General features: G+C 35.5%; 1 protein-coding gene across 5 annotated transcripts in view; it reads right to left on the bottom strand.

The window, feature by feature from the left end:
* The window catches only part of RBM26 (RNA binding motif protein 26), a 51,573-nt gene that overhangs the window by 25,342 nt on the left and 13,968 nt on the right, over positions 1 to 12,263 (bottom strand). For 3 of the 5 annotated variants that reach the window (XM_053969361.1, XM_053969386.1, XM_053969364.1), the window contains exons 6-12: positions 10,278 to 10,538; positions 8,003 to 8,242; positions 6,367 to 6,534; positions 5,871 to 6,011; positions 4,741 to 4,852; positions 3,783 to 3,942; positions 2,237 to 2,401 (exon numbers count right to left, since the gene is read on the bottom strand). In XM_053969361.1, the coding sequence (XP_053825336.1) occupies positions 2,237 to 2,401; positions 3,783 to 3,942; positions 4,741 to 4,852; positions 5,871 to 6,011; positions 6,367 to 6,534; positions 8,003 to 8,242; positions 10,278 to 10,538 (1,247 nt within the window). The remainder of the gene's footprint in view (positions 1 to 2,236; positions 2,402 to 3,782; positions 3,943 to 4,740; positions 4,853 to 5,870; positions 6,012 to 6,366; positions 6,535 to 8,002; positions 8,243 to 10,277; positions 10,539 to 12,263) is intronic. The other 2 variants (XM_053969374.1, XM_053969381.1) reach the window with 1 other exon arrangement.

The following is a 12,263-nucleotide window of genomic DNA, read 5'->3' as shown; positions in this document are numbered from 1 at the left end:
GACCAAAAAATACAAATATTTATTGTATATGAAGAAGTATAAAGTTTCCATACTACTCATAGATATGATACCAAATATTAATTTCAACAAAAAGAGAAGTAAATATTCATGTTCCTGAAAGACTTCTGAACAAAAAATACCTGTTTACTGACTCAACAATTTGTTAAATGTTATATCTTGGGGTAGAAGAACATAGAAGCATTGTACTTAAAATTTTAATTTCCTGTTAAAAGTTTTTTTTGTTACTGTGTGCCTTCTGTTGCTGATAACAGACTTCAAAAGGCAGTCTGCTGACATATGCTGAATGGCTGTTCTTGGTGAGGCAGGAACATCTGAAACTGTCCCCAGGACTAAGGGGAATTTATTCTCAAATCAGCAAAGTTAACTTGCTAAAGGTGGTGTGATTGTAAGCTGGTAACATCACTAAAAATTATGGGACTACTAAAAATATAAAATATATATATTGAATGTTTGTTTGAAAATATAGAGTTAATACTCCAATAATACTCTGAATAGCATAATCAGCAAACAAGCTGATAGCATAGTCCAAGCTATCCTTTCAGTAAGGGGGAATGCCTGCTGGAATGCAAATGATGTACTCCACTGCCCTCTTCTGGCCGAGATGAAAATCAAGCTTAGAAAATAAACACCCATTTTGAGCAGCACTACTTTAGACAAAGCATTAAGGATATTGATAAAATTTAAAGTATTTATTGATAAAATAACAGGGAAGACACTGAGATAGATGTCATTAAAACCGAATTTTTGAATATAAAGATCAGGGCATTTCTTACAAAGAAGGAGAGAAAGAAAACTTTTAAAATGCTGTACAGCAGGATTGCCATGAAAAATCAGATTCTAAATGATGACAAAACATACCATCAAGACAAAGTAGGAATTCTCAACTCGGAGCAGCAACTGAAAGAATCCTCTAACAAGTCATTCATGTATTATATCAGCATATATAATTAAATGACCATTTCTTCTACTGAGCCTGTCTCGTATTTTTGAAGTGCAGAACATGCTGCTCCACACTGATGGCAAATCCAATAGAGCAGGACACACAGGTATTTTGAAGGACTTGCTACACCAGCCACTAACTGAGAAGACTCAACTCAATAACCCAGAGAGGCACAGTGAACCCAAGGTTCCTCTTCTGCTTGAGTACAGCCACTACTGTACTGCTGACAAGTCTGATTTGGCTTGACACAGGTTACAAATCTACCCTTCACAGCAGTAATTGCTGTTTTATTTTTTAAAATGTTGCAAATACTGCTACAAACATGACAACTTCCAAATGTTCCTCTACAATTCAATAAAAAAAGGTAGATTACAGTATTTCAGTTGTAAGAGACCTGCAACAATCATCTAGTCCAACTGTCTGGTCACTTCAGGGTTGACCAAAAGATAAAGCACATTATTAAGGATACTGTCCAAAAACCTCGTAAAGAGGGACAGGCTTGGGGCCATCAGCCACCTCTCTAGAAAACTGGTTTCACTGTCTGACTACTCTCTCAGCAAAGAAATGCTTCATACCTACTATGGACCTCTTGTGATATACCTCCAATCCACTCCCAGACATTCTATCCCTGGATATCATAGAGATCAGCAACTACCTCCCTACTTAAAAACGTCCCTGATCCCTTCCTAGAAAATTAGTCTCTGTAATGCAGTTCTTCTCTTCCACTGCTGTTTGCAAGTTCTTAGAGCTACGTGCGTATACACAGAGGCACCTATGTGTAAAACAAATTCTTCTGTTACTTTGTACAATACGGGTGCTCAACAGGGAAGGTAAAGGCGAAGGGGGAGGGAAAGAGGAAAACCAGAACCTCATGGAAGAAAATGGAGATCATCTTTCACAAAAAGAAATATAACTCTGCTTCCTTTCTTACACTCACCAGAAGAAATAAAAAAAGCCTATATTAATTAAAGCAAAATAGATGTTATTCAGCAGAGAGCTGCATCAAATCTTGCTTGACATGATAATAGAGTGTAATACACCAAAAGTCATGGAAGGGCTTTCCTTAAATACCTTCGGTCTCATCTTGCTGATCAACTTCTGAACGTTGTATATGGGATCAAAGAATTTACAACTGAAGAGTGACTTTTGGAAATTAATTACATGAAGTAGTCATTATTTCAAAGGGACTTAGTTTACTTGATATAAACAGTCTCTTAAAAATGTTTTGAAGATTCTTTCTTCCATAATATGCTAAAACAGACTTAGATCCTCTACCTTCTGTGTGGTAGTCTGCATTTGCGGTGTGCTGCCTTCTCGATGCCAATAAACTTTAATAAAACGATTATTTAATACTGCTTCTGTACTTGATATAGCTTTCTTTGCTTCCTCATGTGTAGCAAACTGAATAAGGGCACCTTCTGGATCACCCTGATATGCAACCTAAGGTTTAAAACAGAAGAACAAAACTTATCACACAGAGGATTCTCATTTGTGTCTCAATTATCATTACATCATTAGCTTTTAGGCTTAGAAGCTTACAATTTACACCCAATATGTGTCATTAGATAAATACTTTCCATTTATGAGCCCCTCTGAAAGGCCTGGTGTCAAAATCAACCTTGAGTTTATGCTAATAAATTTTAAGAATAATTAAAAAAACCTCAAACAAACAAAGTAAAGCAAAACCCCCAGTCAACCAGTATTTCTGTTTGCAAATATGAGCAGTTGCTTGGAAGACAAAAGGAAACATTAACAAAATAAAGAAAATTACTATGGAAAATGCAGAGGTCAGATGGTAAATGTCCTATCTAATATTAGAGCTAGACAGCAAAGCTCATTTTGATTTTCCTCTTTTGAGCATTAACACATTATTTTAGCTTCAAAAGCCAAGACTGTATTCTTTGCAAGAAGAGCATAGCTTGCAATCTCCATGTACATATCTGTCTCTCCACACACATCAATGTTTTACTTGCCTTAATGAATAATACTGCCTGCTAATACACCCATATTCTTAGGTAAACTATAGAAAAGCTTAAGAAATATTTAATAGCAATTAAGAGAGATTTAAAATCCCTCAGGTGTTCAGACAGGCACAGAGTGTTTATTCTGTATGGTATCAGTATGTACAAAAATATTGTTGCACTTCTTCATTCCAGTCCTCAGTGCAAACAAGAAAGGGTTTAGAAAAATGCATGTCAGCATCTGAAACTTGTTGATAATGAAGCATGGTGAAAGGTCACATTGAGTAGCTTAGAGACGGGGTATGAAATACTGACATTGCACGTGCAGTCTGCAACATGTAACATCAGCCTAAGTCAGATCCTAGTTCTTTCACTGCTTTCCTCGCTCTTCAATTGCTTATTGGGCGACTCCAGCAAATCACAAAGTAATTTTAAGGGACAAATCGTCATTACCATGGAAAGTAATTGTCACAGGGACCGCTTTCTGGATGAGAGATGCATGTTTTTTGTATTTACAATTTATCTCTGAATATACAGAGTGTTTATGATAGCAGATCCAAACTTGATAAAATGGGTGAGAAAAATCCACATGCAATCAATTTTCAATGTTTTAAACAATGTCTCTTAAAAGTCTTATCTCTGAGGAACACGTTTGTTCAAAATCTAAAAGATGACTAGAACATTTTATTTCTGCTTCTTCAATGGCAATATCATTAAAAACAATGAGATCTTTTTTAAGAAACAAGTTAGGAAAATAATAAAGAGTTTAAGGGAACCAGGAAAAAAATTGGCATTCTTCTTTTAGCAACTACCACTACCTTTACATCAAAGCATACTGCTTTCTCTTTGTTGACTCTTACCTGCAAGTTGACTAAGTTTCCAAACTTACTGAAGTGCTCATTAAGTTTGCTGATGTTGTTAAGTTCTGGGGGAACTTTTCTCAATTCAAGTTTTGTATTTTCATTTCCAAACTGTACTTTCTTCTGGAAACCTGGACTATTTGTTCTGTTAAAATTTTGCCTGCAACAAATAAAAAATCAAGCCAGAAATCCATAGCAAACTAGCAAACACAATGTTAAATTGTATATGCTTACACAGAAGCATGTGTGTATGAGACACAAAGATCTGCAGACTTAAAAAAATAATGCAGTTTTAGAAAAGTGAAAGAGAGTACAGGTTACACACCCATACAAGTGCTATCTTCCCCAATTATATTCTCAGCATACCCCAGGACATAAATCTGTGAGATAATTCTAATTTATTTCCTCATGTCAGGGTAACTCCTGACTTTTACACTGCTTCTCTCCAAAAACCGTTTCTTAGCGCTATTCCATGAAACTTCCCCACTAGTGTTTCAAATAACTATTACTTCAAGGCTTTCCTCACTCCCAGCAATCTTTAAAATCCCTTCCAACCTTACACCCTCTGTTTTTTTCTCAGTAACATACCTGGCAACTCAAATCAAAATAGCAGTGATAAAATTCACATTTCACCACTAAAATCAGTCATCTCTAACAACCATCACACTGCAGCTACCCTGTTTCTTATATCACGCCACCTTTCACGGAACAGATCTTAGTATCATCCAAAGCAACTTCATCTATCTGTATACTACCTTTGATAGAAGACAGTCAAATAAATACAGCTCACACTATAGTATGATTTACTTTAGTACCATCAGTGTACTCACAGTTTCACTTGCTTGTAATTTTTATATATATATATATATATATATATATATATATATGTTTCAGATTACAGTATAGCAGTTAATGAAATTCCAGCTCTTAAGGCAATACTGCGTTAACAGTCACTCACTTGTCAAACCAAGTCTTCTTTGTAGGAACTCCACCATCCCCTGCACCAATTGTTCTTTTCCTGGATTCAGCATCTACTACTATTCTCATACTACTTTTATTAGGAGGTTTTTCTGTAAATAGATGAGAAGATTTTACTTTTTTTAAAATTTATTTTCTGTGCATTTGATTGTAAGAGTATTCTGCTCACACTGAATTTGCACTGAAAAGCACAATTGTTTATTTTGAAATTACTATGATTCTTGTTCTGACTGAATCAAACCTTGGTCACAGACTTCTTAACTATCAACAGATGTTCTGACAGATCAAAATAGCTAAAAGCACTCATTTTGTGACAGTAACATCACACATACAGAAAACAAAAGAGGTGTGACAGAAGGCATCTGCCTTGAGATGACTGCGCTCTGATTCACAATGATTCACAATGTCCCATGCAATACTCTGAGGCTCACACCACTCCAGCTAACACCTCCATTCTACTATTAGATGACATATACAAAAATGGTCATGACAGGAAATGCACAGTACTCCAGGGCAATAACACCTAGGAGCAAGATTTAAGAATGGACTGGGAAAGGAGTCACTTTTGCTGAAGAACAGGAATCACACTGGGGGACTCCTCACTGAAAATACACCAACAAAAACATAGTAAGATTAAATAGAAATACATACAAATGCAAATAAAAACCACATTAAAAATGGTTTTATCCCTCTTCCATTCTTATATTGTGTGCTGCTGTTTCTTCTCAGGACCACAGGAACTGTGAGGTTAAGATTATTCGTGCATAAAACTGCTAACAGATAAAAATGATTCCCTCCTCTCTAGCAAAAATCATCCTGAGATTCTGCTATAGAAATATTAACATTGTTCTGTACAAAAGACATACAGTGTGACCAGTTTCTACAGCTAACAGTAAACTGTGCAATATTCTAATGAGAGATTTCATTCTACCAGTAAAAATGCACACACAAAGCAATTATAGACATAGTTCCCTATTCAACTAAACATCTCTTAATTCCAGAAGATTTTAGGAAAATGCTGTATTTTCCAGTATTCTCTGGAAAGTTCTTCAACCTGCATTAATGTAAGAAAATCAGCTAAACTAACTAAGTATAGCTTTGAGAGCATACCTCTGGGTGGTAGATCCATATCACCTGATGTGAGTCCTATCAAATTTGGTCTTTGGGCATGTACTCTATGTCTATACATAGGTCTTGAAGTATTTGTTATACTTGGAGCTTCTGGATTATAGCCATCTGTATCATACGTTTCTGGTAACAAAGAAATTGTCTAATTAAAATAAATTGCAGTTAAAACCCTTAAGGTTGCAGATATAATATTTAATTTAATTACAAGATAGTTACAATAAAAGAGTTGTATAACCACTATCATAAAAAATGGTCATGCCAAGTTTTCTGCTTAAACACATTGAAACTATTTTTACTCTCCAGTAAAAATTCACACTTTATAGGCATATTTTACTTCAGTCTTGAACTAAGTCTGAAAAGAAGGATGTTAATTTACTGTCACAATCTATACGATACAAACTTATACTCCCAAAAAATGACATTATAATCTCTATAAAGTACAGTATAATATGAATCAATGTTATTCTATTTAGCAAACCTTGTGGGCAAAGCCTCAGTACTACACCTGCTGTAAAAAGAGAGGGTGGAGCAGGAGGCGGCTGGTGATGAATACCCGTGGTAACAACAGTAGGAACTGAGCTGGTTGCTGAGTTTGGGGGGGCATCCATGCCAGCAGGCTGCAATGGTGGAAGGGGAGGGGGTGGTCCTGTCAAAAACAAAGGAAAATCCTGCATTCATTTACTATCCACTACACTTTCATTACACTCCCCTCATAAGGAAACTGTTCTGAAATGCTTTTAAGGTTATTTAAGAAAAAAAAAGGGCTGAGAGCGCACATGTGCAGACTTGATGCTGTACCATAAATTCACATGAAACCACCCCCAAGAGCAAATGACTCAGAACTTGGATTAACAGAAAAGCATTTGAATCATTTAACATTTCTTCAAACACCTTCCTTATACAAGTAAAATTTAATTGCTAGATCAGTATTCATCTTTACCAAATGAAGCATTTTAAAGCTCAATAAAAGCTGATCAAAGAAACAAATTCTATTTTTGAAGTAAAAAAGTCTTTTTTAATATTACAAAAATATGCTATGATGACAATAACTAACTTGACTGAAATTATGTTCCCAAACACTCAAGAAGAAACCATCAACTCTAATGGAATGCTTCTTAAAATTTAGGGAGTTTTTTTTGTTTGGTTGGTTTGACTTTTTTTAAAACAGATCATGTGACTCTTTCAAAGCTAAGCAGTCAAGCCCAATTCAGTTTAATAGTTGACAAGAGCAGGTTTTGGAAAAAGTTACAAAGTGATGTATCTGAACTTGTGAACCAGATTTGAAAACAGCATGTAAGGCAGAACTGACCAAACCAGAGGAAGTTACATTCTATATTAACTGAAATAAATGCATTCATTCATAACTTTCTTAAATATACTGTCAACAGGAAATTAAAACAGTTTAAGAAACTTCTAAGCAATATCAAATATCAATTACGCCTAAATAATTTTAGCAAGTAGGACACCTAAGTTAGAAAAAAAGAGAGAAAGGAATAATCACATAAAACTAATCTAACACACAAGGCAACTGAGCACTAAACTTCAACTACTTTATAAATGACAGCCAAGCACGTAAGTTTTCATGTAATTTTTAGTGCTTCGGCTGAAGTACTTTCCAGTGAAACTGTAAACAAAGCCGAGACCATTTCTTAGTTACTTTACAAGTTTAGTTTTAAAATTAATCCCAAATGATATTTTCAGGTATAAATTTGATGTGGTCATGACTTATCTTTACTTCTATTATTATGAATAAAACAGTAAGGATCAGTTGTTTCCAGAATTTTCCCTTCTTTGACAGTAGTCAGTTTTGGACAACCTCTCCTGTAATAACTCAAGGAATTGAATTTTGCCATGTCATGCTTTTGCTTAAATACAATGAAGATATAATTCCATATTAAAGAGTCACATTTAGCGTGCAGCATTTTAGAACAACCAACTCTGCAACAATTATCATCAGACAGAATAATTTTGAGGTAAGCTATGCCATAGTAGAGCACAGTTCAGCTTTACATAATACAGCTGGGATTCTTCAAAACAGCTTTTTGCACTGCGTACAGTTCAAGTAAGATCCAGGCTTTTCTATTAAAAAATGGGGTTTAATCTTTTTTAATTACCTGTTACAGGTGGAAGGCTAGGTGGTAAGGGGCCTGGTGGTGGTACTGGAGGTCTAAGGTTAACAGGAGGAGGACTGAGAATTGGTGGAGGGGGAGGAAGTCCAGGAGGAGGTGGTCCTTCGACAACAGGGGGTTGTGCTGGAAAAGGCAGAATGCCAGGAAGATTCACATCTTCTACCACTACTGGATCGCTTCCATGATCAAAAGGGCACATGTCTCCTCTCATACAGAAACCCTTCTCTGAAATATCAAAAAGAATTGATGTTAGTATTCAGCTGTAGCTCGATTCAGGGTAGATACAAGACATTCAATGTGTAATAATGTGGTGGTTTGTAAATTAAGAGCTCCACATAACAGCAGAAGTTTAGATTAGAAAATGAAATTAACTGTTTAACTTTATTCTTAGCAGTCAGCACACACAGACATTGCAGAAACTTGCCAGGACAAATGTGTTTAATTATTCTTGAAGAAATAATTCTGCACTGTATTATAACAAATGGTGAAAGCAAAAAATGAACTCTAGATGTCACCATATTAACAAAACCGATTTGTTTCTAAGCAAAAAGTGCAGAGGCTAGGATTGAGAATATGAGCAAATTCACTCATTTTTTTCCTCTTTTGCAATTATTTCAGGAAACATTGTAAACATTTGCCACAGTTTAATGTTTACATATAACATATGCATTTGTAAATATTAAATATATATAAATAAAAATGAATACACATTCACCTCTTTTGTTTTACACACAAGTCAAACACAGAAGGAGGTCAGAGGAGGGCCACAAAAACTACCAGAAGCCTGAAGCACCTCTCTTATGAGGAAGGTCTGAGAGTTGGGTCTGTTCAGACTGAAGGAAAGAAGGCTCAGAGCAGTGAATTTAAGTACTCACTGCAGACTTTGTATTTCGAACTTTTTGGTAGGTTCAAAGCAAATATAAGAAAAAGAAATTATTATAATGAGGGTGATTAAACAGTGGAAGAGGTTGGCCAGAAAAGCGGTGGATGCCCCATCCTTGGAAACATTCAAGGTCATACTGGACTGGGCTCTGAGTAACAAGACCTCCTTGAAGACGACCATGCTTACTGTAGGGATGCTAGACTAGATGACTTTAATAGGGACATTCTAGCCCAGACTGTTCTATTATTATCTGTTGTTTAGCAACAGTGTCCACAGAAACAACACCAAAATACCAGTCAGTGCAATACAGGGAAAAGGCTGAAACATCCTCTGGTAAAACAGGAAGAAAGAGGAGTGCCCACTTCCTCAAAACATGATGTGGAGAAGCAGTATGTATTATGTCATCCTCAGGAAGAGTTATAGAGCATATTAAATTGAAATGTTAAACAAAAACAGAAGTTCAGTAGAGGGTAAAGTTGAAAATTTGAAAGTAAGAGCAGTATGATGGAAACATGTAGCCACTGAAGAGAGAAAACTTCAAAACAAAATGACACATTCACAATTCCACTTGCTCCATATTGCTGTGATCTACAGTGGCAAAGCTAGTCTTCCTAAGTACAACTCTGCCACCACTTGAAAGCTCAGTTTCCCATTTTTTTACTTAAAAAAAAATTCTAATCAGGGTTCTGAATGTAAACTGGCCTAGAACTTAAACTCCTCGTTGTGGTATGCAATAACAGCAACAACAAAATCCCTCAGAAGCAACTTTACAGGAAGATCTAAACTCTCCTGAGCTCACAGGTTGACCAGCTGAGTTTAGTTAAGGCACTGCCAGCTGCAGCAGCCCCTAGTGCGTAATTTGGCACAGGACATTTGAAATGAAAGCTTAAGACAGAGGTAAATGAAAACCTAGCCAGTTTAAAGAAACACCTACTCAGAATGAAATGAGCCTGGGAAGTTTCAGCTCTAGACCTTTCTAGTTAAAAATTGTCTATTAGATAGGATAGAATGAAATAGGATGAGATCAGTAACGTGCTAACCATTGTTAAAACCACCAAATACAGTATTTGATTGGAACATGACCTAAGACAAAAAACCTGGGTAAAACTGGATTTTTAAAATGATTTTTAATATACTGTTTTTAATTTATACAAAATATTCCTAGCAAGTAAAAAAAATAGACAAACACTAAAAGAGCAAGCTGTCTGAAGTCAGTAAGAAGTGGTAACATGGTAAAATCTGCAATCAAGAAATGTGCAATAGAAAAACCCCACTATAGTAGAGAAGATCAGAAAAAGAAGGGTGAATTACCTCAATCTTTTCAGAAAGGGGACAATCATAGCTGCAGGAAGCAATTAAAACATTAAAATGTCTTACCATCATAATCTCTACAGCGTTTCTTTGGCAGTGGAGGTCGTCCATAGGAGTTGTGGTCCAGCTGCTCTTCATGGAACTCTGACCAACTTTCAGTAGTGTTGTTTCCATGATGAGCAGGAGCAATAACAGTAATAGTACTGCTCAGTGTAGGGACAGGGTAGTGGCCAGATGAAATATTTGTCACAGAAGAAACTGGAGTATAGTTGTTCTCTAATGGATCTGTTCTATCCATGTCATATTTTGGCTTTCCTAAATCCCTTTCTGTAATTTAAAAAAAAAAAAAAATAAAAAATAAAAATAAAAAAAAAAAAAATCATACTGGATAATTCCTTATCCACCTTTTCACCAGAAGCAGCCACTACTCTAAATATCTTTACTCCATATCAACTCAATACATATGTACAATAATTGAAATATTTTACAGGTTGCCCAAAGTTCCTGTGGAGTCTCCAGCCTTGGAGTTATTTATAACCCAGCTGGTTCCAAGCAACCTGCTCCAGTTTATTTGTTTTGATAAAAGGTGTTAGACTGCACCACCTTCAGAGGTCTCCACTAACCTTAACTATTCCATTATTTTACATTTTGAAGGTTTAACCAGAAAAATAATAATCTGTGAAGTACATAGTCAGGCCCTGGGCTATTTAAATAACATATATCCACAGTAGAGAAGATACCCTATTTAACTTCAGGCAGAGTACATCTTCTTTAGTGATGCATGTACTGTAAGAACTTCAGATGGAAAGTTTTTTGAATAAAGGGAAGCAATAGCAAGAAAAGGGTAACCATGGCTTGAAAATACGATAAAAGTTACAAATCTTTAATGTTTCAAGAAAATGCTATTGTTGTATCTTCATTTTGTTGATCTTCATTTTCTGTTGCATTCAAATGCATGTATTTATTGCATTATAATAATAATGCTTGACAGGTGTGGAACACTCCTGGGCAGATAAAGCAAGTAAAATGACCTTTTATTCTGAATACATACAAACAATTCTCTTCGTCTTCTAGTATTACCACCAAATAAAATGTTAGTATCCCAATTAAGACAGACTAGTTATGTCATGACATAAGTTAATAGATTTAAATAACTCCACATTAAAGGAACATTATGTAATATCTTAAAGAGGGCTCATCAGTGTGGGTAAAACAGGCTTTTCTTCCTGTTCTAAGAAAAAGAAACAAAGCTTTCACTATAAAATATTGTCCATAAGGTACTGTCATTTCAGTTTGTGCAAGTAATCCTTAAATTAAGATTTAATAATGTTGTAATCTTTTAGTTAAACTGCTGTATGTTATTTAATTTGCCTCTTAGTAAGTTGTCTGGAAAATATCTATTCTCATATTTTCAGAAATATGCATTCCTAGTTTTAAGGCTGGGTTACTAAGGTGTGTTCTACAGAAAGAAAAATAATACACAGGAGAGTTCTACCAGACTGTTTTTTACCCATACATTGTCTAAGACGGGACAAAGATATAAAATTACTTTCACTGCTCTTTTCCAATTTACCATTAAAAACTATTGAGGGAAAAAGCACTCTTTTCAGTTGAAAAAGCAATCCCCTTTTCAAAGACGTTTAATTCTGCAAACTACTGTATTGAAGCCTGAAGTCCTACAGATAGGTGCACAAATTCAAGTATTTATTGTAAGGATTTCAGCCCTTCACCTATGACACTAAAGAGGGGACAAGATCAAAAGAACTGATCTGTACTGTTCTGCTTGACAAGTCATTTACTGCCTAACAGGCAATTTCTCTGCCAGTTCCACCTTTATTAATACAGTATTAATTTCTCCCTAAACCAGATTCTGAGTTTCCTAAAACTTAATGAAATGGAAATAACTTGTATTTTTCTGCCTCTGTTGCAACAATGCTTAAAAGTGGCCAGCACAGCCACCTCAACACGAAGGTATTAAAGAAGAACAGAGGGTAAGAGTGGAAAGCAGACACTGAGAACAGAATCACAGAAGCCTCATTTCCCCAGAAAACA

Source organism: Vidua macroura, chromosome 2, assembly GCF_024509145.1.
Source record: "Vidua macroura isolate BioBank_ID:100142 chromosome 2, ASM2450914v1, whole genome shotgun sequence".
NCBI classification, from domain to species: Eukaryota; Metazoa; Chordata; class Aves; order Passeriformes; family Viduidae; genus Vidua; species Vidua macroura.
The sequence above is the reverse complement of the archived record's forward strand: the minus strand, read 5'-3'. Positions and strand labels throughout refer to the sequence as shown.